At 45.0% G+C, this 25,000-nt stretch overlaps 3 protein-coding genes across 3 annotated transcripts in view; 2 read left to right on the top strand and 1 right to left on the bottom strand.

The window, feature by feature from the left end:
- Positions 1-4,247, top strand: part of LOC307133246 (clustered mitochondria protein homolog) — a 60,324-nt gene extending 56,077 nt beyond the window's left edge. Inside the window, exons 23-26 of the mRNA XM_079828169.1 lie at positions 2,142-2,235; positions 2,317-2,442; positions 2,516-2,589; positions 3,790-4,247. Coding sequence (XP_079684295.1) covers positions 2,142-2,235; positions 2,317-2,442; positions 2,516-2,589; positions 3,790-4,138 — 643 coding nt within the window. The 3' untranslated portion in view covers positions 4,139-4,247. The remainder of the gene's footprint in view (positions 1-2,141; positions 2,236-2,316; positions 2,443-2,515; positions 2,590-3,789) is intronic.
- Positions 4,248-4,297: 50 nt separating this feature from the next.
- The window catches only part of srrd (SRR1 domain containing), a 24,411-nt gene continuing 3,708 nt past the window's right edge, over positions 4,298-25,000 (bottom strand). The window contains exons 2-8 of the mRNA XM_079828172.1: positions 23,069-23,213; positions 20,255-20,295; positions 20,054-20,181; positions 18,185-18,283; positions 17,965-18,116; positions 4,689-4,734; positions 4,298-4,555 (exon numbers count right to left, since the gene is read on the bottom strand). Coding sequence (XP_079684298.1) covers positions 4,361-4,555; positions 4,689-4,734; positions 17,965-18,116; positions 18,185-18,283; positions 20,054-20,181; positions 20,255-20,295; positions 23,069-23,199 — 792 coding nt within the window. The 5' untranslated portion in view covers positions 23,200-23,213 and the 3' untranslated portion in view covers positions 4,298-4,360. The remainder of the gene's footprint in view (positions 4,556-4,688; positions 4,735-17,964; positions 18,117-18,184; positions 18,284-20,053; positions 20,182-20,254; positions 20,296-23,068; positions 23,214-25,000) is intronic.
- Positions 23,919-25,000, top strand: part of rad9b (RAD9 checkpoint clamp component B) — a gene marked incomplete at both ends in the record, with an annotated part of 23,959 nt that continues 22,877 nt past the window's right edge. The window contains 2 exons of the mRNA XM_079826356.1: positions 23,919-23,952; positions 24,043-24,113. Coding sequence (XP_079682482.1) covers positions 23,919-23,952; positions 24,043-24,113 — 105 coding nt within the window. The remainder of the gene's footprint in view (positions 23,953-24,042; positions 24,114-25,000) is intronic.

The following is a 25,000-nucleotide window of genomic DNA, read 5'->3' as shown; positions in this document are numbered from 1 at the left end:
ATGTCCAGAAGAAAATATCATCATCAATAACATTCCGTTATTACAAGAAAAGATGTTGTTATAACTACATTATTCAGTGGAAAAATATAATATGTATGTGGCAGCAATACGTCGTAGTTTTGCGACGTGGTGCTCCGCAAATAATGTTTTATTAGCTTCAGTTTTGAAAATGAGCGCTCCGCCGAAGCAACAGTAACAGGGATGGTAAGAAAAAGAGAATAAAATAGGTGCATGTCACTTAAGCTCTAGATGTGGTGTTCTCAACAATCAAAAAACTGGTCAGATCTTGAACTGTTGTCATCCCAGAGATTTGTCTTTGAAAGGCTGCCCGGAATGCGATCAATTGTTGTGGAAGGGCTGGAGGCAAGTCTTTGTTATATCTCTCCACTAATCTCTGTTCCCTTTCGTATATCGCGTTCTTCTCCTCAGTTGCAAGTACTCTGAACAAATCGGCAACTGATCGCAAAGCTGAAAATCGCCGACTCAGCTGGGAAATGATGATGTCTAGCCGCTATAACCTCTCACAATGTGTTTTCTTGTCTTTTTTTGGTGCGTCGATGCAGCGTCATGTATTAAAATGACAGAGTAGCCTACCTAGTTCTACTGCAGTCACAAGATGCAAAAAATAATAAATGCACACAAGAAATGACGGAGAAATTAGACATTACGGAGAAACAAGAAATTACTACACATGACATGAATACAAATATATATTTATTGTGGCCACGATTTAAAAATTAATTCCCTCGTTTTATTTAAAGAGCACCTATCATGGAGTTTTGAAATGTACCTTTCATGTAGTGTGTAACATAGATCTAAGTGAACAAAAACATCCTGCAAAGTTTGAAATATGACCGTGATCCTCCGACGATATATAGTGCACCGTATATATAGTTATTTTCTTTCAAAAGTAAGAGTCGACTCTGAGTCATTTTTAAGAATCGTTAGAAGACTGAAGCTTTTTCTCTGACTAGATGACGTCAACTTGTCAAGTTATTTGAATACGATACGCCCACTTATTGCGCTCCAAGACGCCAGTGAAAACTAGAAAACATCATGGCCACGAGACGCTGTGTTCTGAAGTGCGACTCAAAAGCAAACTTTTCTCATCTGCCCAAGGATGAGCATTTGAAGACTAAGTGGCTTGAAGACAAACCATACATCGTCGCGATTGTGTGATTATTAGTCTTCAAATGTCTCTATTTGCATGTTTCGCGATCACAGGAAGCTTTTATTATGGACTTCTATTATGGCACATGGTATCTTCTTCGTCTGTGTGTATCATATATGGACTACATGTGCACAGAGCGCCCTCCGGCTGCCAGGATGAATTGAAAACAACACATAAGAGTCTCCATCGCTCATGATTAGGCTACATCTGCGCATTTTGAGGAAGTATTGAATAAAAAATACTCCTCTGTTTAGAAATTTGACACAGACATATGAGAATCTATCAATATATCTCCTCATCTGCACACTTTTGAACTAAAAGCCCTGAGGGATGTTGATTTGTCGCGAGTCTTCGTGAGGAGAATAGAGGAGTTTTTTTATGAATGAGATCAGCTGAGGCTCATATTACAATCAAACGGTACCGACGCGGTTTTCATATTCATAACTCCTGACACATATTAACAAATTACTGTCACTATAAGACTTTGATGAGCGTTCCGTTTCCGAAAATATCTGCACAGACTAAACCAATCACAACTGACTGGGTCATCGGACCAATCACCGCAGATTAGCGTCACGTAAAGGCGGGGTTTTGAAAAGTGAATCACTAAAGGAATAATTTGAGAATCGCTGTCAAAACAGGTAAAAATAAATGCATATTATAAGAAAACTAAAGTCTTTTTTGTCATTGCATGCATGCAAAACTGTTGTTGGGGACTTCTAAAACAATATTTGGAACATTTTAAATGCCATAATAGGTGCTCTTTAAAAGTTCCCCTATTGGCCCGGGCCCATATGCACGTGCATCCAGACGCTACGCCACTGCTTCTACGGTTCCTTGGTCAAAACAATGCATTACAATGAGCACAATGAAAATCATCCAAAATGGGTGGAGAACAAACTCATTTAGAGTTAGTGTGATGTGACCTGTGTGAAGCTGCGAGGCCATGATGGTTGTGATTGGTCCACAGGCACCATCTGCTGGCTCAGAGACTGTGTGTGATTGGCGACTACAGAGCAGGCATGAATCATGAGAAGGAAGCGTTCAGCATCTTCCAGAACACGGTCAGATTCTGCATTTGCCAGTCGTGTTTTAGCTTTGAAGACGTGATTGCGTTCTGAGTGTGTGTGTGTGTGGCTCAACAGTGCGGCGAAGATCATCCTCAAACCAAATGCAGCTCTGACTTCCTGAGGAACATTACCCAGCAGGCTGTGCGTGTAGAGCGGTCGATCCGTCAGGGAGGCGTGGAGCTGGCGGAGACTCTGCCCGAGGTAAGCTCAGCTCGTCTGATGGAGCGGCGTGTGAAGACTTGCCTCTGTGATGAGCCGTGTTTCTCCTCCGCAGGGTTTGGCTCCGTCTCAGGACACGACGCTGGAGCAGCTCGCTCTGGTCAACGGCATACTCAAGACTTCATACAGGTAAACACACCTGACCACATCTCACGAGTGAGATCTATTTAACCCTCTGGGGCTCTTCGGTCATTTCTGACCGAATTTTTTAAAATAAAATTTTTTATAAATCGTAGCTTCATCGGAATGGTCCGAAACTTGGTGACTTTATTGGTACTTGGTATATGAACACCCAACAAAATTGGGGACAGGATTTGAAAAGTCTTAAGTGGTCGTAAAAAAAATAGTCACACTCAGGACCCATAGGAAATGAATGGGAAATTGGCAAAAATATGTTTTTTTGTGCATACAATCTACAAATCAGCCAGGATGCAGAAAAAAGGACTCAACAGTGAAGATCTCTAAAACATCAAGAGTGCAAAACAGACAAGAAAATGTGTGTGTGCGTGTGTATAAGTGTGTGTGTGTGTGACTTTTTTTCTGTTTTGCACTCTTGATGTTTTAGAGAAAAACTAATTTCCCATTCATTTCCTACGGGGGTCATTTTTGACCCAAAGGTCCTGAGTGTGACTATTTTTTTAGATAGATTCTTAGACTTTTCAAATCCTGTCCCCAATTGTTTTTGGGGTGTTCATATACCAAGTACCAATAAAGTCACCAAGTTTCGGACCATTCCGATGAAGCTACGATTTTTTTATTTTATTTATAAAACGCAAGATGCACTATAGTGGTAAAAATGTGCTATTGCGTGATAAAAATGCTCAATGTGTCCACCGGATGGCACAGATCTCATTAAAAAAATTCTTTCATGAGGCCTAGGCTTGACTCTAAAGTGAAATAGAGCTTTAATAAAAAAAAAAAAAAAAAAAAAAAAAAAAATATATATATATATATATATATATATATATATATATATATATATATATATATATATATATATATATATATATATATATACATATAATTTTTTATTATATTCAACGGGAAAAAATGGGTCATAATTATTGCATAAATATTAATTATAAATCATAAAATTATCTCAAAACACCAAAAAAGAAATTAAATTGATTTTACTCAAATATTTTTTTATCTTAATCCCGCCCTACGGGTCATTTTTGACCCGAAGGTCCTGAGTGTGACCCATAAATGAAGAACCCCAGAGGGTTCAAATAAAAACGGCTGCATTAATGATAACCGAGGATCTTGAAAAGTATAAAGAGAGTCCGTCATGGAAACATGGCTGAATGCTTTTATTGTTGTTTGCTTAAGCACAAAAATGATGGAGTTCAAGGAGAAGCTGAAAGAGAGGAAAGCAGCAGAAGAGGCTGAGAAGGCTAAACTGGAGAACTCTGAATCGACCAATGAGAACGAAGCTTCTGAACTGCCAACCAATAGTGGAGCGGTTACAGAGGAGGCCACACCCAATGGGGAACAGAAGCAGGAGATCACAGACGGTCAACCAGAACACTCAAAAACCAACGGCCAGATCGAATCCCACCTGCAGAACGGAGATCGTGAGGAAGAGGAACACCAGTCAAACATCCCCAATGGTGTCCTGACTGAGAGCCAATCGAAATCAAGTATTGTTATGACATCAGCAGGATCCGGATCTGAGTGAGACGTTCAGTGTGATGAGAGATCTGTGTGTTTGACACAAAGCCATTCATAAACCATGAAACAAGTCAATACATGTTCAGCTAAATAAAGTTTCATTTGTCTGTTTGAACAAGCGTTCTTCATTTCATAGTTAATCAGGGGCACAAAAAACACACACAAGTCCCAAGAAAAAAGTCTTATTTTTATTCTTTGAAAATAGAAAGTGGAAATAAACGAAAGATGTTCAGCTGCTTTTCTCTCTGCGGATGATCTCGAGATCGGGGCAGTGTTGGTACAGTGGCTCTGAAGGCTCAATCCACGTGGCTTCTGGCAGCTTGTCCAGGTTTTGCGGAGGGAACTGAATGAGCGCTGTGTCATTGAACACATCCAGGAAGCGCAGCGAGCAGGGCAGAGGCGTCTCTTCACACACACTTATCACCTGAAACCATCTCAGTCAAGGCATTTGAAAATTTTCTGATGTTCATAGTCTAGAAACAACAGAACAAACACATTCAATTCTAGGCTGAATTTTTTTATATTAATAAAGAATGTAAGTTAGACGTCAAGGATACATCTGACAGGAAGCTGTAGTCTCTCTCAAACTCTCTCTGAAGCATCCTAACACAATAAACACACATGAGTAAGACTCAACGTCGGTTAAACTTTGCCTTTTCAGCAGCATAAAGTAGTAAATACTGAGCTAATAGCTGTGTTTTTTTTTACTAAAATTGATATATTAGTGTTTATTAACATTTTATGTGCATTAAATAACATTTTATGTGCATTAAATGTACTATGTGCATTAAAGTCCCACTGAAGTGCCTTGAAACACACAGCATTATTCAATGTGTTGATGTGATTTCCCCTGAAACAGGAAGACAGGGCGGGGTATATCAAGCAGCTCCTCCCCTTTTTAACTACCCAATAGTGCTTCCTTTAAATCACAGTTCAACCAGAGCCGTATCCCCTATATAGTGCACAGTCTGATCGTTCCCCATCCCCTATATAGTGCACTGTCTGATCGTTCCCCATCCCCTATATAGAGCACAGTCTGATCGTTCCCCATCCCCTATATAGTGCACTGTCTGATCGTTCCCCATCCCCTATATAGTGCACAGTCTGATCGTTCCCCATCCCCTATATAGAGCACAGTCTGATCGTTCCCCATCCCCTATATAGTGCACTGTCTGATCGTTCCCCATCCCCTATATAGTGCACAGTCTGATCGTTCCCCATCCCCTATATAGTGCACTGTCTGATCGTTCCCCATCCCCTATATAGAGCACTGTCTGATCGTTCCCCATCCCCTATATAGTGCACAGTCTGATCGTTCCCCATCCCCTATATAGAGCACAGTCTGATCGTTCCCCATCCCCTATATAGAGCACAGTCTGATCGTTCCCCATCCCCTATATAGAGCACAGTCTGATCGTTCCCCATCCCCTATATAGTGCACAGTCTGATCGTTCCCTATCCCCTATATAGAGCACTGTCTGATCGTTCCCTTTCCCCTATATAGAGCACTGTATGATCGTTCCCTTTCCCCTATATAGAGCACTGTCTGATCATTCCCATCCCCTATATAGAGCACTGTCTGATCGTTCCCTATCCCCTATATAGTGCAGTCTGATCGTTCCCTATCCCCTATATAGAGCACTGTCTGATCGTTCCCTATCCCCTATATAGAGCACTGTCTGATCGTTCCCTATCCCCTATATAGAGCACTGTCTGATCATTCCCATCCCCTATATAGAGCACTGTCTGATCGTTCCCTATCCCCTATATAGTGCACAGTCTGATCGTTCCCTATCCCCTATATAGTGCACTGTCTGATCGTTCCCTATCCCATATATAGAGCACAGTCTGATCGTTCCCTATCCCCTATATAGAGCACTGTATGATCGTTCCCTTTCCCCTATATAGAGCACTGTCTGATCATTCCCATCCCCTATATAGAGCACTGTCTAATCGTTCCCTATCCCCTATATAGTGCAGTCTGATCGTTCCCTATCCCCTATATAGTGCACTGTCTGATCATTCCCATTCCCTATATAGAGCACTGTCTGATCGTTCCCTATCCCCTATATAGAGCACTGTCTGATCATTCCCATGCCCTATATAGAGCACTGTCTGATCGTTCCCTATCCCCTATATAGTGCACTGTCTGATTGTTCCCCATCCCCTATATAGAGCACTGTCTGATCGTTCCCCATCCCCTATATAGAGCACTGTCTGATCGTTCCCTATCCCCTATATAGAGCACTGTCTGATCGTTCCCCATCCCCTATATAGAGCACAGTCTGATCATTCCCCATCCCCTATATAGTGCACAGTCTGATCGTTCCCCATCCCCTATATAGAGCACAGTCTGATCATTCCCCATCCCCTATATAGAGCACAGTCTGATCGTTCCCCATCCCCTATATAGTGCACTGTCTGATCGTTCCCCATCCCCTATATAGAGCACTGTCTGATCGTTCCCCATCCCCTATATAGAGCACAGTCTGATCATTCCCCATCCCCTATATAGTGCACAGTCTGATCGTTCCCCATCCCCTATATAGAGCACAGTCTGATCATTCCCCATTCCCTATATAGAGCACAGTCTGATCGTTCCCTATCCCCTATATAGAGCACTGTATGATCGTTCCCTTTCCCCTATATAGAGCACTGTCTGATCGTTCCCCATCCCCTATATAGAGCACTGTCTGATCGTTCCCCATCCCCTATATAGAGCACTCTGATCGTTCCCCATCCCCTATATAGAGCACAGTCTGATCGTTCCCCATCCCCTATATAGTGCACAGTCTGATCGTTCCCCATCCCCTATATAGAGCACTGTCTGATCGTTCCCCATCCCCTATATAGACCACAGTCTGATCGTTCCCCATCCCCTATATAGAGCACTGTCTGATCATTCCCCATCCCCTATATAGTGCACAGTCTGATCGTTCCCCATCCCCTATATAGAGCACAGTCTGATCATTCCCCATTCCCTATATAGAGCACAGTCTGATCGTTCCCTATCCCCTATATAGTGCACTGTCTGATCGTTCCCCATCCCCTATATAGTGCACAGTCTGATCGTTCCCCATCCCCTATATAGAGCACAGTCTGATCGTTCCCCATCCCCTATATAGTGCACTGTCTGATCGTTCCCCATCCCCTATATAGTGCACAGTCTGATCGTTCCCCATCCCCTATATAGTGCACTGTCTGATCGTTCCCCATCCCCTATATAGAGCACTGTCTGATCGTTCCCCATCCCCTATATAGTGCACAGTCTGATCGTTCCCCATCCCCTATATAGAGCACAGTCTGATCGTTCCCCATCCCCTATATAGAGCACAGTCTGATCGTTCCCCATCCCCTATATAGAGCACAGTCTGATCGTTCCCCATCCCCTATATAGTGCACAGTCTGATCGTTCCCTATCCCCTATATAGAGCACTGTCTGATCGTTCCCTTTCCCCTATATAGAGCACTGTATGATCGTTCCCTTTCCCCTATATAGAGCACTGTCTGATCATTCCCATCCCCTATATAGAGCACTGTCTGATCGTTCCCTATCCCCTATATAGTGCAGTCTGATCGTTCCCTATCCCCTATATAGAGCACTGTCTGATCGTTCCCTATCCCCTATATAGAGCACTGTCTGATCGTTCCCTATCCCCTATATAGAGCACTGTCTGATCATTCCCATCCCCTATATAGAGCACTGTCTGATCGTTCCCTATCCCCTATATAGTGCACAGTCTGATCGTTCCCTATCCCCTATATAGTGCACTGTCTGATCGTTCCCTATCCCATATATAGAGCACAGTCTGATCGTTCCCTATCCCCTATATAGAGCACTGTATGATCGTTCCCTTTCCCCTATATAGAGCACTGTCTGATCATTCCCATCCCCTATATAGAGCACTGTCTAATCGTTCCCTATCCCCTATATAGTGCAGTCTGATCGTTCCCTATCCCCTATATAGTGCACTGTCTGATCATTCCCATTCCCTATATAGAGCACTGTCTGATCGTTCCCTATCCCCTATATAGAGCACTGTCTGATCATTCCCATGCCCTATATAGAGCACTGTCTGATCGTTCCCTATCCCCTATATAGTGCACTGTCTGATTGTTCCCCATCCCCTATATAGAGCACTGTCTGATCGTTCCCCATCCCCTATATAGAGCACTGTCTGATCGTTCCCTATCCCCTATATAGAGCACTGTCTGATCGTTCCCCATCCCCTATATAGAGCACAGTCTGATCATTCCCCATCCCCTATATAGTGCACAGTCTGATCGTTCCCCATCCCCTATATAGAGCACAGTCTGATCATTCCCCATCCCCTATATAGAGCACAGTCTGATCGTTCCCCATCCCCTATATAGTGCACTGTCTGATCGTTCCCCATCCCCTATATAGAGCACTGTCTGATCGTTCCCCATCCCCTATATAGAGCACAGTCTGATCATTCCCCATCCCCTATATAGTGCACAGTCTGATCGTTCCCCATCCCCTATATAGAGCACAGTCTGATCATTCCCCATTCCCTATATAGAGCACAGTCTGATCGTTCCCTATCCCCTATATAGAGCACTGTATGATCGTTCCCTTTCCCCTATATAGAGCACTGTCTGATCGTTCCCCATCCCCTATATAGAGCACTGTCTGATCGTTCCCCATCCCCTATATAGAGCACTCTGATCGTTCCCCATCCCCTATATAGAGCACTGTCTGATCGTTCCCCATCCCCTATATAGAGCACAGTCTGATCGTTCCCCATCCCCTATATAGAGCACTGTCTGATCATTCCCATCCCCTATATAGAGCACTGTCTGATCGTTCCCTATCCCCTATATAGTGCAGTCTGATCGTTCCCTATCCCCTATATAGAGCACTGTCTGATCGTTCCCTATCCCCTATATAGAGCACTGTCTGATCGTTCCCTATCCCCTATATAGAGCACTGTCTGATCATTCCCATCCCCTATATAGAGCACTGTCTGATCGTTCCCTATCCCCTATATAGTGCACAGTCTGATCGTTCCCTATCCCCTATATAGTGCACTGTCTGATCGTTCCCTATCCCATATATAGAGCACAGTCTGATCGTTCCCTATCCCCTATATAGAGCACTGTATGATCGTTCCCTTTCCCCTATATAGAGCACTGTCTGATCATTCCCATCCCCTATATAGAGCACTGTCTAATCGTTCCCTATCCCCTATATAGTGCAGTCTGATCGTTCCCTATCCCCTATATAGTGCACTGTCTGATCATTCCCATTCCCTATATAGAGCACTGTCTGATCGTTCCCTATCCCCTATATAGAGCACTGTCTGATCATTCCCATGCCCTATATAGAGCACTGTCTGATCGTTCCCTATCCCCTATATAGTGCACTGTCTGATTGTTCCCCATCCCCTATATAGAGCACTGTCTGATCGTTCCCCATCCCCTATATAGAGCACTGTCTGATCGTTCCCTATCCCCTATATAGAGCACTGTCTGATCGTTCCCCATCCCCTATATAGAGCACAGTCTGATCATTCCCCATCCCCTATATAGTGCACAGTCTGATCGTTCCCCATCCCCTATATAGAGCACAGTCTGATCATTCCCCATCCCCTATATAGAGCACAGTCTGATCGTTCCCCATCCCCTATATAGTGCACTGTCTGATCGTTCCCCATCCCCTATATAGAGCACTGTCTGATCGTTCCCCATCCCCTATATAGAGCACAGTCTGATCATTCCCCATCCCCTATATAGTGCACAGTCTGATCGTTCCCCATCCCCTATATAGAGCACAGTCTGATCATTCCCCATTCCCTATATAGAGCACAGTCTGATCGTTCCCTATCCCCTATATAGTGCACTGTCTGATCGTTCCCCATCCCCTATATAGTGCACAGTCTGATCGTTCCCCATCCCCTATATAGAGCACAGTCTGATCGTTCCCCATCCCCTATATAGTGCACTGTCTGATCGTTCCCCATCCCCTATATAGTGCACAGTCTGATCGTTCCCCATCCCCTATATAGTGCACTGTCTGATCGTTCCCCATCCCCTATATAGAGCACTGTCTGATCGTTCCCCATCCCCTATATAGTGCACAGTCTGATCGTTCCCCATCCCCTATATAGAGCACAGTCTGATCGTTCCCCATCCCCTATATAGAGCACAGTCTGATCGTTCCCCATCCCCTATATAGAGCACAGTCTGATCGTTCCCCATCCCCTATATAGTGCACAGTCTGATCGTTCCCTATCCCCTATATAGAGCACTGTCTGATCGTTCCCTTTCCCCTATATAGAGCACTGTATGATCGTTCCCTTTCCCCTATATAGAGCACTGTCTGATCATTCCCATCCCCTATATAGAGCACTGTCTGATCGTTCCCTATCCCCTATATAGTGCAGTCTGATCGTTCCCTATCCCCTATATAGAGCACTGTCTGATCGTTCCCTATCCCCTATATAGAGCACTGTCTGATCGTTCCCTATCCCCTATATAGAGCACTGTCTGATCATTCCCATCCCCTATATAGAGCACTGTCTGATCGTTCCCTATCCCCTATATAGTGCACAGTCTGATCGTTCCCTATCCCCTATATAGTGCACTGTCTGATCGTTCCCTATCCCATATATAGAGCACAGTCTGATCGTTCCCTATCCCCTATATAGAGCACTGTATGATCGTTCCCTTTCCCCTATATAGAGCACTGTCTGATCATTCCCATCCCCTATATAGAGCACTGTCTAATCGTTCCCTATCCCCTATATAGTGCAGTCTGATCGTTCCCTATCCCCTATATAGTGCACTGTCTGATCATTCCCATTCCCTATATAGAGCACTGTCTGATCGTTCCCTATCCCCTATATAGAGCACTGTCTGATCATTCCCATGCCCTATATAGAGCACTGTCTGATCGTTCCCTATCCCCTATATAGTGCACTGTCTGATTGTTCCCCATCCCCTATATAGAGCACTGTCTGATCGTTCCCCATCCCCTATATAGAGCACTGTCTGATCGTTCCCTATCCCCTATATAGAGCACTGTCTGATCGTTCCCCATCCCCTATATAGAGCACAGTCTGATCATTCCCCATCCCCTATATAGTGCACAGTCTGATCGTTCCCCATCCCCTATATAGAGCACAGTCTGATCATTCCCCATCCCCTATATAGAGCACAGTCTGATCGTTCCCCATCCCCTATATAGTGCACTGTCTGATCGTTCCCCATCCCCTATATAGAGCACTGTCTGATCGTTCCCCATCCCCTATATAGAGCACAGTCTGATCATTCCCCATCCCCTATATAGTGCACAGTCTGATCGTTCCCCATCCCCTATATAGAGCACAGTCTGATCATTCCCCATTCCCTATATAGAGCACAGTCTGATCGTTCCCTATCCCCTATATAGAGCACTGTATGATCGTTCCCTTTCCCCTATATAGAGCACTGTCTGATCGTTCCCCATCCCCTATATAGAGCACTGTCTGATCGTTCCCCATCCCCTATATAGAGCACTCTGATCGTTCCCCATCCCCTATATAGAGCACAGTCTGATCGTTCCCCATCCCCTATATAGTGCACAGTCTGATCGTTCCCCATCCCCTATATAGAGCACTGTCTGATCGTTCCCCATCCCCTATATAGACCACAGTCTGATCGTTCCCCATCCCCTATATAGAGCACTGTCTGATCATTCCCCATCCCCTATATAGTGCACAGTCTGATCGTTCCCCATCCCCTATATAGAGCACAGTCTGATCATTCCCCATTCCCTATATAGAGCACAGTCTGATCGTTCCCTATCCCCTATATAGAGCACTGTATGATCGTTCCCTTTCCCCTATATAGAGCACTGTCTGATCGTTCCCCATCCCCTATATAGAGCACTGTCTGATCGTTCCCCATCCCCTATATAGAGCACTCTGATCGTTCCCCATCCCCTATATAGAGCACTGTCTGATCGTTCCCCATCCCCTATATAGAGCACAGTCTGATCGTTCCCCATCCCCTATATAGTGCACTGTCTGATCGTTCCCCATCCCCTATATAGAGCACAGTCTGATCATTCCCCATCCCCTATATAGAGCACAGTCTGATCGTTCCCCATCCCCTATATAGCGCACTGTCTGATCATTCCCCATCCCCTATATAGAGCACAGTCTGATCGTTCCCCATCCCATATATAGAGCACAGTCTGATCGTTCCCCATCCCCTATATAGAGCACAGTCTGATCGTTCCCCATCCCCTATATAGTGCACAGTCTGATCGTTCCCCATCCCCTATATAGAGCACAGTCTGATCGTTCCCCATCCCCTATATAGAGCACAGTCTGATCGTTCCCCATCCCCTATATAGAGCACTGTCTGATCGTTCCCCATCCCCTATATAGTGCACAGTCTGATCGTTCCCCATCCCCTATATAGAGCACAGTCTGATCGTTCCCCATCCCATATATAGAGCACAGTCTGATCGTTCCCCATCCCCTATATAGAGCACAGTCTGATCGTTCCCCATCCCCTATATAGAGCACAGTCTGATCGTTCCCCATCCCCTATATAGAGCACAGTCTGATCGTTCCCCATCCCCTATATAGAGCACAGTCTGATCGTTCCCCATCCCCTATATAGTGCACAGTCTGATCGTTCCCCATCCCCTATATAGTGCACAGTCTGATCGTTCCCCATCCCCTATATAGAGCACAGTCTGATCGTTCCCCATCCCCTATATAGAGCACTGTCTGATCGTTCCCCATCCCCTATATAGAGCACAGTCTGATCGTTCCCCATCCCCTATATAGTGCACTGTCTGATCGTTCCCCATCCCCTATATAGAGCACAGTCTGATCATTCCCCATCCCCTATATAGAGCACAGTCTGATCGTTCCCCATCCCCTATATAGAGCACAGTCTGATCATTCCCCATCCCCTATATAGCGCACTGTCTGATCATTCCCCATCCCCTATATAGAGCACAGTCTGATCGTTCCCCATCCCATATATAGAGCACAGTCTGATCGTTCCCTATCCCCTATATAGTGCACAGTCTGATCGTTCCCCATCCCCTATATAGAGCACAGTCTGATCGTTCCCCATCCCATATATAGAGCACAGTCTGATTGTTTCCTATCCCCTATATAGTGCGCAGTCTGATCGTTCCCCATCCCCTATATAGAGCACAGTCTGATCGTTCCCCATCCCCTATATAGAGCACAGTCTGATCGTTCCCCATCCCATATATAGAGCACAGTCTGATCGTTCCCTATCCCCTATATAGTGCACAGTCTGATCGTTCCCCATCCCCTATATAGAGCACAGTCTGATCGTTCCCCATCCCATATATAGAGCACAGTCTGATCGTTCCCTATCCCCTATATAGAGCACTGTATGATCGTTCCCTTTCCCCTATATAGTGCACTGCCTGATCATTCCCATCCCCTATATAGAGCACTGCCTGATCGTTTCCCATCCCCTATATAGAGCACTGTCTGATCGTTCCCCATCCCCTATATAGTGCACAGTCTGATCATTCCCAATCCCCTATATAGAGCACTGTCTGATCGTTCCCCATCTCCTATATAGTGCACAGTCTGATCGTTCCCCATCCCCTATATAGAGCACAGTCTGATCGTTCCCCATCCCCTATATAGAGCACTGTCTGATCATTCCCCATCACCTATATAGAGCACAGTCTGATCGTTCCCTATCCCCTATATAGAGCACTGTCTGATCGTTCCCTTTCCCCTATATAGAGCACTGTCTGATCGTTCCCCTTCCCCTATATAGAGCACTGTCTGATCGTTCCCCATCCCCTATATAGTGCACTGTCTGATCGTTCCCTTTCCCCTATATAGAGCACTGTCTGATCGTTCCCCTTCCCCTATATAGAGCACTGTCTGATCGTTCCCCATCCCCTATATAGTGCACTGTCTGATCGTTCCCCATCCCCTATATAGTGCACAGTCTGATCGTTCCCCATCCCCTATATAGAGCACAGTCTGATCGTTCCCCATCCCCTATATAGTGCACAGTCTGATCGTTCCCTATCCCCTTTATAGAGCACAGTCTGATCGTTCCCCATCCCCTATATAGTGCACTGTCTGATCGTTCCCCATCCCCTATATAGTGCACAGTCTGATCGTTCCCTATCCCCTTTATAGAGCACAGTCTGATCGTTCCCCATCCCCTATATAGTGCACTGTCTGATCGTTCCCCTTCCCCTATATAGAGCACTGTCTGATCGTTCCCCATCCCCTATATAGTGCACTGTCTGATCGTTCCCCTTCCCCTTTATAGAGCACAGTCTGATCGTTCCCCATCCCCTATATAGAGCACAGTCTGCTCGTTCCCCATCCCCTATATAGAGCACAGTCTGATCGTTCCCCATCCCCTATATAGTGCACTGTCTGATCGTTCCCCTTCCCCTTTATAGAGCACAGTCTGATCGTTCCCCATCCCCTATATAGAGCACTGTCTGATCGTTCCCTATCCCCTATATAGAGCACTGTCTGATCGTTCCCCATCCCCTATATAGAGCACAGTCTGATCGTTCCCCATCCCCTATATAGAGCACAGTCTGATCGTTCCCTATCCCCTATATAGAGCACAGTCTGATCGTTCCCCATCCCCTATATAGAGCAAAGTCTGATCGTTCCCCATCCCCTATATAGAGCACAGTCTGATCATCCCCTATCCCATATATAGAGCACTGTCTGATCGTTCCCCATCCCCTATATAGAGCACAGTCTGATCATCCCCTATCCCCTATATAGAGCACAGTCTGATCATCCCCTATCCCCTATATAGAGCACTGTCTGATCGTTCCCCATCCCCTATATAGAGCAAAGTCTGATCATTCCCCATCACCTATATAGAGCAAAGTCTGATCGTTCCCTATCCCCTATATAGAGCACAGTCTGATCGTTCCCCATCCCCTATATAGAGCAAAGTCTGATCATTCCCCATCCCCTATATAGAGCACAGTCTGATCGTTCCCCATCCCCTATATAGAGCACTGTCTGATCGTTCCCCATCCCCTATATAGAGCACTGTCTGATCGTTCCCCATCCCCTATATAGAGCACAGTCTGATCGTTCCCCATCCCCTATATAGTGCACAGTCTGATCGTTCCCCATCCCCTATATAGAGCACTGTATGATCGTTCCCCATCCCCTATATAGTGCACAGTCTGATCGTTCCCCATCCCCTATATAGAGCACTGTATGATCGTTCCCCATCCCCTATATAGAGCACAGTCTGATCGTTCCCCATCCCCTATATAGTGCACAGTCTGATCGTTCCCCATCCCCTATATAGAGCACAGTCTGATCGTTCCCCATCCCCTATATAGTGCACAGTCTGATCATTCCCCATCCCCTATATAGAGCACAGTCTGATCGTTCCCCATCCCCTATATAGAGCACAGTCTGATCGTTCCCCATCCCCTATATAGTGCACAGTCTGATCGTTCCCCATCCCCTATATAGAGCACTGTATGATCGTTCCCCATCCCCTATATAGTGCACAGTCTGATCGTTCCCCATCCCCTATATAGTGCACAGTCTGATCGTTCCCCATCCCCTATATAGAGCACTGTATGATCGTTCCCCATCCCCTATATAGAGCACAGTCTGATCGTTCCCCATCCCCTATATAGAGCACAGTCTGATCGTTCCCCATCCCCTATATAGAGCACAGTCTGATCGTTCCCCATCCCCTATATAGAGCACAGTCTGATCGTTCCCCATCCCCTATATAGAGCACTGTATGATCGTTCCCCATCCCCTATATAGTGCACAGTCTGATCGTTCCCCATCCCCTATATAGTGCACAGTCTGATCGTTCCCTATCCCCTTTATAGAGCACAGTCTGATCGTTCCCCATCCCCTATATAGTGCACTGTCTGATCGTTCCCCATCCCCTATATAGTGCAGTCTAATCGTTCCCTATCCCCTTTATAGAGCACAGTCTGATCGTTCCCCATCCCCTATATAGTGCACTGTCTGATCGTTCCCCTTCCCCTATATAGAGCACTGTCTGATCGTTCCCCATCCCCTATATAGTGCACTGTCTGATCGTTCCCCTTCCCCTTTATAGAGCACAGTCTGATCGTTCCCCATCCCCTATATAGTGCACTGTCTGATCGTTCCCCATCCCCTATATAGAGCACTGTCTGATCGTTCCCTATCCCCTATATAGAGCACTGTCTGATCGTTCCCCATCCCCTATATAGAGCACAGTCTGATCGTTCCCCATCCCCTATATAGAGCACAGTCTGATCGTTCCCTATCCCCTATATAGAGCACAGTCTGATCGTTCCCCATCCCCTATATAGAGCAAAGTCTGATCGTTCCCCATCCCCTATATAGAGCACAGTCTGATCATCCCCTATCCCCTATATAGAGCACTGTCTGATCGTTCCCCATCCCCTATATAGAGCACAGTCTGATCGTTCCCCTATCCCCTATATAGAGCACAGTCTGATCATCCCCTATCCCCTATATAGAGCACTGTCTGATCGTTCCCCATCCCCTATATAGAGCAAAGTCTGATCATTCCCCATCACCTATATAGAGCAAAGTCTGATCGTTCCCTATCCCCTATATAGAGCACAGTCTGATCGTTCCCCATCCCCTATATAGAGCAAAGTCTGATCGTTCCCCATCCCCTATATAGAGCACTGTCTGATCGTTCCCCATCCCCTATATAGAGCACTGTCTGATCGTTCCCCATCCCCTATATAGAGCACAGTCTGATCGTTCCCCATCCCCTATATAGAGCACTGTATGATCGTTCCCCATCCCCTATATAGTGCACAGTCTGATCGTTCCCCATCCCCTATATAGAGCACTGTATGATCGTTCCCCATCCCCTATATAGAGCACAGTCTGATCGTTCCCCATCCCCTATATAGTGCACAGTCTGATCGTTCCCCATCCCCTATATAGAGCACTGTATGATCGTTCCCCATCCCCTATATAGAGAACAGTCTGATCGTTCCCCATCCCCTATATAGAGCACAGTCTGATCGTTCCCCATCCCCTATATAGAGCACAGTCTGATCGTTCCCCATCCCCTATATAGAGCACAGTCTGATCGTTCCCCATCCCCTATATAGAGCACAGTCTGATCGTTCCCCATCCCCTATATAGTGCACAGTCTGATCGTTCCCCATCCCCTATATAGAGCACTGTATGATCGTTCCCCATCCCCTATATAGTGCACAGTCTGATCGTTCCCCATCCCCTATATAGTGCACAGTCTGATCGTTCCCCATCCCCTATATAGAGCACTGTATGATCGTTCCCCATCCCCTATATAGAGCACAGTCTGATCGTTCCCCATCCCCTATATAGAGCACAGTCTGATCGTTCCCCATCCCCTATATAGAGCACAGTCTGATCGTTCCCCATCCCCTATATAGAGCACAGTCTGATCGTTCCCCATCCCCTATATAGAGCACAGTCTGATCGTTCCCCATCCCCTATATAGAGCACAGTCTGATCGTTCCCCATCCCCTATATAGAGCACTGTATGATCGTTCCCCATCCCCTATATAGTGCACAGTCTGATCGTTCCCCATCCCCTATATAGAGCACAGTCTGATCGTTCCCCATCCCCTATATAGAGCACAGTCTGATCGTTCCCCATCCCCTATATAGAGCACAGTCTGATCGTTCCCCATCCCCTATATAGAGCACAGTCTGATCGTTCCCCATCCCCTATATAGAGCAGTCTGATCGTTCCCCATCCCCTATATAGTGCACAGTCTGATCATTCCCCATCCCCTATATAGTGCGCTGTCTGTTGATTGGTCGAGGACACTCATACCTTTCTTGAATGCCATGAAAACTGTTGCCGATTATGATGATGTTCTGCAGCGTCTGGGGGGTCCAGTTTCTCCACAGCAGGTTGTTATACAGAGCCTTCCCACAATGCATCAGGTAGAACAGGGTGGGTTGACAAACTGGCCGCTTTCCCTCCTGTCAGGAAAATAATGCTCAGAACTGACCGCAGATCAGATGTGTTGGACAGTGGATGTGTGACGCACCTCGTTGTGGGTCATCAGGGTGAAGCCGAGCTCTGTGAGAGCGTCACACTCCGGCCCGGTGAACACCGGATCATACACACAGCAGCCGCTCACCGGGATCTGAGAGAGAGAGATTCATATCACGCGTCATTGGCAGAGGCGGACAAACTACACAACTCCATTACTCGAGTGAAAGTAAAAGTACTACTAGTCAAATATTACTCTGTTACAAGTGAAAGTTGTTAAAAACTATTTTTACTTAAGTAAAAGTACAGAAGTACTTGCTTTTAAAAGTACTTAAGTATCAAAAGTAAATTTCCTTTTTTATGTCAATACATTATTTCATTATTGTTGTATAAATGCACGCTATGCCCTGGTGGTTTAAGCCAGTCAGTGATGCTCCATCCGACCACCTTGAACTCATTTAAATACTTAAAAGTTACAAAGCTGCTGTCACTTTAAGGCAGAATGCACAAATCCTACACACTGATACACATCCGATATTCCCCCAACTGTTTACGTTCACTTAAGACATAATCAACTTTGTTTACGTAAATACTTTCCAAAATGAAAATTGTGACATTTTGTGTGTATTGGTCTGTTTAAAGGGATAGTTCACCCAAAAACGAAAATGTGATGTTTTTCTGCTTACCCCTAAGGCATCCAAGATGTAGGTGTCTTCGTTTCTTCAGTAGAACACAAATGAAGATTTATTACTCCAACCGTTGCTGTGTGTCACTCATATAATGCTTGTCAATGGGGTCTAATTCTATTAGAGTAAAAAAAACATGCACAGACAACTTCAAATTAAACCCTGCGGCTCGTGACGACACATTGATGTCTTAAGAAACTAAACCATCGGTTTCTGAGAGAAACCCAATGGTATTCATGCAAATATATCACCTCATATCAGACGAACGCTTCAGCTCTCCAGACTGCCATCACTTCCTGCGAGTGAGGTCAAAATTCCGGCCGGGTCATAGATATGTATACGTAGATTCCTCATTCGAGCGAACCACGCCATGATCCACGCAGGCACTAATGAGGAATCTATGTATGTATCTATGACCCGGCCGCTATTTTGACCTCACCTATGGGAAGTGATGGCAGTCTGCAGAGCTGAAGCGTTCGTCTGAAATGAGGTGATATATTTGCATAAATACCGTTGGGTTTCTCTCAGAAACCGATCGTTTCGTGTCTTAAGACATCAATGTGTCGTCACGAGCCGCGGGGTTTAATTTGAAGTCTGTCCATGTTTTTTTACTCTAATAGAATTAGACCCCATTGACAAGCATTATATGAGTGACACACAGCAACGGTTGGAGTTAAACATCTTAATTTGTGTTCTACTGAAGAAACGAAGACACCTGCATCTTGGATGCCTTAGGAGTAAGCAGAAAAACATCACATTTTCGTTTTTGGGTGAACTATCCCTTTAAGTGCGAAAAAACACAAAAGAAAGCTCTATTCAGTTCTCGTGCTCTGGCATCTGAGAGGCACAAAAAACTCTGAAAGACTGAACTGAGCTCTTTCATCAGGCTTTCTCAGATTCATCCATATGTCTATGCTTCTCTTTCTCCCAGACATTTACATTTTCCAAAAAACCCCCACACTTTTAAAGAAGAAGAAAAAATCATCCACTGACTTGCAAAGCTGCAACAGAAACGACTTTTGACTTCGAGGGCCTTGATAGAAATGTAGTGGAGTAAAAAGTACGATATTTGTCTTTCAAATGTAGTGAAGTTAAAGTAAAAGTTTCCCTAAAAAATAATACTTCAGTAAAGTACAGATACTCAAAAAGTGTACTTAAGTACAGCACTCGAGTAAATGTACTTAGTTACTGTCCACCTCTGGTCATTGGACACTTATCCCATAATGAAGCGCGCATACCTGGAGCGTCTCCAGAAGCAGGAGCAGCATTGAGAGCTGGTATCGGGCGGAGACACAAGAAGCAAAGTTGCCCAACCCGTAACACACACACGCGCCCGCGCGGGACAGGAGGCGCGCACACAGCACATCTGGAGGAGGAGATGAGGAGTTACAAACGGGCTGGTTTTAAACTTTAGTGACCGTACAGTAGTTCAGCTTCACCTCTCCATTCCATCCAGAAGGTTTCTCCTCTCAGTTCATTCCTGTGAAGAAAAACAGCATCTCATTTATCCTCGAGACATCATGTGTGAGAGATCGCATTAGTTCCGAGGTTTTCGCTCTTTAAAAATGACTGATCATATTTAGCACTCTTACAGAAATATGACTAATTTTCTAATTGTTTGTTATAAATCAACATCTCAGGGAAATGTTATGGGGTTTCTAATCAAAATAAAGCATTCTGTTACAGAAGCAGGGCATTGATGTCACACACACATACACTCACGTAAAGGATTATTAGGAACACACACTAATACTGTGTTTGACCCCCTTTGGCCTTCAGAACTGCCTTAATTCTACGTGGCATTGATTCAACAAGGAGCTGAAAGCATTCTTTAGAAATGTTGGCCATATTGATAGGAGAGCATCTTGCAGTTGATGGAGATTTGTGGGATGCACATCCAGGGCACGAAGCTCCCGTTCCACCACATCCCAAAGATGCTCTATTGGGTTGAGATCTGGTGACTGTGGGGGCCATTTTAGTCCAGTGAACTCATTGTCATGTTCAAGAAACCAATTTGAAATGATTGGAGCTTTGTGACGGTGCATTATCCTGCTGGAAGTAGCCATCAGAGGATGGGGACATGGTGGTCATAAAGGGATGGACATGGGCAGAAACAATGCTCAGGTAGGCCGTGGCATTTAAACCATGCCCAATTGGCACTAAGGGGCCTAAAGTGTGCCAAGAAAACATCCCCCACACCATTACACCACCACCACCAGCCTGCACAGTGGTAACAAGGCATGATGGATCCATGTTCTCATTCTGTTTACGCCAAATTCTGACTCTACCATCTGAATGTCTCAACAGAAATCCAGACTCATCAGACCAGGCAACATTTTCCCAGTCTTCAACCGTCCAATTTTGGTGAGCTGGTGCAAATTGTAGCCTCTTTTTCCTATTTGTAGTGGAGATGAGTGGTACCCGGTGGGGTCTTCTGCTGTTGTAGCCCATCCGCCTCAAGGTTGTGCGTGTTGTGGCTTCACAAATGCTTTGCTGCAGACTTCGGTTGTAACGAGTGGTTATTTCAGTCAAAGTTGCTCTTCTATCAGCTTGAATCAGTCGGCCCATTCTCCTCTGACCTCTAGCATCAACAAGGCATTTTCTCCCACAGGACTGCCGCATACTGGATGCTTTTCCCTTTTCACACCATTCTTTGTAAACCCTAGAAATGGTTGTGCGTGAAAATCCCAGTAACTGAGCAGATTGTGAAATACTCAGACCGGCCCGTCTGGCACCAACAACCATGCCACGCTCAAAACTGCTTAAATCACCTTTCTTTCCCATTCTGACATTCAGTGTGGAGTTCAGGAGATTGTCTTGACCAGGACCACACCCCTAAATGCATTGAAGCAACTGCCATGTGATTGGTTGATTAGATAATTGCATTAATGAGAAATTGAACAGGTGTTCCTAATAATCCTTTAGGTGAGTGTAGAGCACACCGGCTCTTAAAGGTGCAGTGTGTAAGTTTTAGCGGCATCTAGTGGTGAGGTTGTGAATTGCACAACCCTTTCAGAGCACATAGAGAAGCTACGGTGGCCCACACAGGACACAGATGTGGTCGTGAGACGGCAGAGAGTAGCTAGCACTCTGTAGAGAAGTTTGTCCCTTTAGGGCTACCGTAGAAACACCGTTCACTGTACGGTTGTGTGTAGATAGAAACGGCTCATTCTAAGATCATAAACACATAGTTATGTGTATTATATTGCATTTCTGTCACTAGACCCTCATTAATACTACACACTGCACCTTTAAATCATGTTTATCAGGCATTCTGGAGACACAAGTGAATAGAGAAAGAAATACATATCAATGATCCATAAAATACTATGAAAATGTTGTCAACTATTACTCCCGTTATTATACTTCTTATTAAGTTGGCTTGAAAAAGACCTTAGCAAACACCTGAGTACCCTAGCAACCACCTGTGTACCCTAGCAACCACCCTAGCCTCCACCAGTGTACCATAGCAACCGCGCCAAGTACCTTAGCAACTGCATAGCAACCACCCCAAGTGCCTTAGCAACCACCCGAGTGCCATAGCAACCACCTGAGTATCCTAGCAACCACCCTGAGAACCCTAGCAACCACATAGCAAGACCCTAACAACCACACAGAGTACACTAGCAACCATGTAGCAAGACCTTAGCAACCACCCGAGTACTCTAGCAACCACCATAGCCACCACCTGAGTACCCTAGCAACTGCATAGTAACCACCTGAGTACCCTAGCAACCGCATAGCAACACCCTAGCTACCACGCAAAGTACCTTAGCAACTGCATAGCAACACCCTAGCAACCACCCCAAGTGCCTTAGCAACCACCCGAGTACCATAGCAACCACCTGAGTACCCTAGCAACCATGTAGCAAGACCTTAGCAACCACCCTTATGACCCTAGCAAACGCATAGCAACCAACTGAGTACCCTAGCAACCGCATTACAGGTCTAAACTACTAACTAAAACGCAAACTATTTAAAACTTTCTGGCTATACTTTTTCAAGCCAACTTAAAGTTTGTGTCGAGAAACTTTTTTATCTAGTTATACATGAATATGCTAATTAGATCAACTGCACTGAATGGGGAAACACATGTATGACCATTTAATCCACATATAAAGTCAAATGGAACTGGAATGATTGCCAGATGAATGCACTTCTATTCACACGGGACTGATATTTAGAAGATGTTATACTGAAACATGTCTAACAGTGGCACTGCTTGGGTTTGACAGTGGCAGATCAGCTCTCACATGGCGTTTGTGATCTTCTGCGTGTCCAGTTTGCAGTCCGAGGCCTGCTGTAGTGTCGGCTGAGGAGGATGTGGTCCCCTTCGAGCTCCTTTCCGACGCCCCGCCGTCTGCCAGCCGTCCGCACACGCCATTCTAGCGGGACAATCTACGGCCAGACAGCGCGAAACACAGGCTCAAGCGAAGTGAGGACCAACCGGCTTCCATATCAACACATTATGTATTTTAATAGTGCAAATAACTCTCTTATAAACGTGTAGCAGCTGAGATGTTCATGTGTACATCCTCAGCCATGTTTTGTGTTACTGTTTAATCGTCCCGGTCAGCCGCTGTTCTCAATATATTCAGTTCCTATGCTTTATACAACGCATTTTTAATAAGACGTATTACTTATTCTTCTAAAATATATATATTTTTAAATAATGCTTTGCTTATTGTTAATGGGCCTTAGTATACTATATGTTGTATATATCGCTGTGTTCGTGTAAATATTTGTGCACACGTCCACACTTTCCGTTTTAATTTATTTTAACTTATGGAAAGGTTATTATTTATTCCCTGTTGAACGGTAAAATGTCCTGCACCGTGACATTATAATATTACATTATATAAAACTCAATAAAATACTAAATAAACCTGAGCGCGCGCTCGGTTTGCCGGGCACTAGATGGCGCGCGCCCGCTTGTTTCCCGCTCGCAGCCTTGAGGAAATCTGAGGTAAACGGTTTTATAGTTTTTATCCTTTAAATTCTCAATGTTTCCTGTCAGAATTTCTGCATTATCTGAATAATACGAGTAGATCGTTCCGCGTATAATCTTCTTGTGGCAAATATTGAACGAGGGAAAATAAAACAATGAAGTGTATCATTGAAGGAAATGGCATTAAAGGTATGACACAGTTTTACTCAATATTATCTCAATAAAACTTCCCTCTCACAGTTTCAGTTGTTAATAAATACCTTTGTTTACTGATTTTAGTGTTCGGAAAAGCAATTCATGCTCTGTCAAGAATTGGTGATGAAATATGGTTGGATCCACTGGAGGAAGGGGTAGGTCTGATTAACACACACACACACACACACACACACACACACACACACACACACACACACACACACACACACACACACACACACACACACACACACACACACACTTTTTATACTGTACAAACTGTACATGCTATCCCCCTACACTACCCCTAAACCTACCCATCACACACACACACACACACACACACACACACACACACACACACACACACACACACACACACACACACACACACACTACCCCTAAACCTACCCATCACACACACACACACACACACACACACACACACACACACACACACACACACTAAACCCACCCATCACACGCTCACACATACTACCCCTAAACCTACCCATCACTCTCTCACACACACACACACACACACACACACACACACACACACACACACACACACACACACACACACACACACACACACACACACACACACACACACACACTAAACCTACCCATCACACTCTCACTCTCTCTCTCTCTTTATCTCACTCTCTCTATCTCTCTCACACTCTCTTTATCTCTCTCTCTCTCTCACACACACACACACACACACACACACACACACACACACACACACACACACACACACACACACACACACACACACACACACACACACTTTCATGTTTATGGGGACTTTCCATAGACACAATGACTGTTATACTGTTTAAACTGTATATTCTCTCCCCTCACACTAACCATCACAGAAAACTCTGCATTTTTACATAAAAAAAGTAAATATAATTTAATGTGATTTATAAGCTGTTTTCCTCATGGGGACCAAAACATGTTTAAAAAAATGTAGTAACCCTATAATGTATGGTTTATCAGGGCGGGCACACACACACACACACACACACACACA

Source organism: Gobio gobio, assembly GCF_949357685.1.
Source record: "Gobio gobio genome assembly, chromosome: 10".
Classification (NCBI taxonomy): domain Eukaryota; kingdom Metazoa; phylum Chordata; class Actinopteri; order Cypriniformes; family Gobionidae; genus Gobio; species Gobio gobio.
The sequence above is the reverse complement of the archived record's forward strand: the minus strand, read 5'-3'. Positions and strand labels throughout refer to the sequence as shown.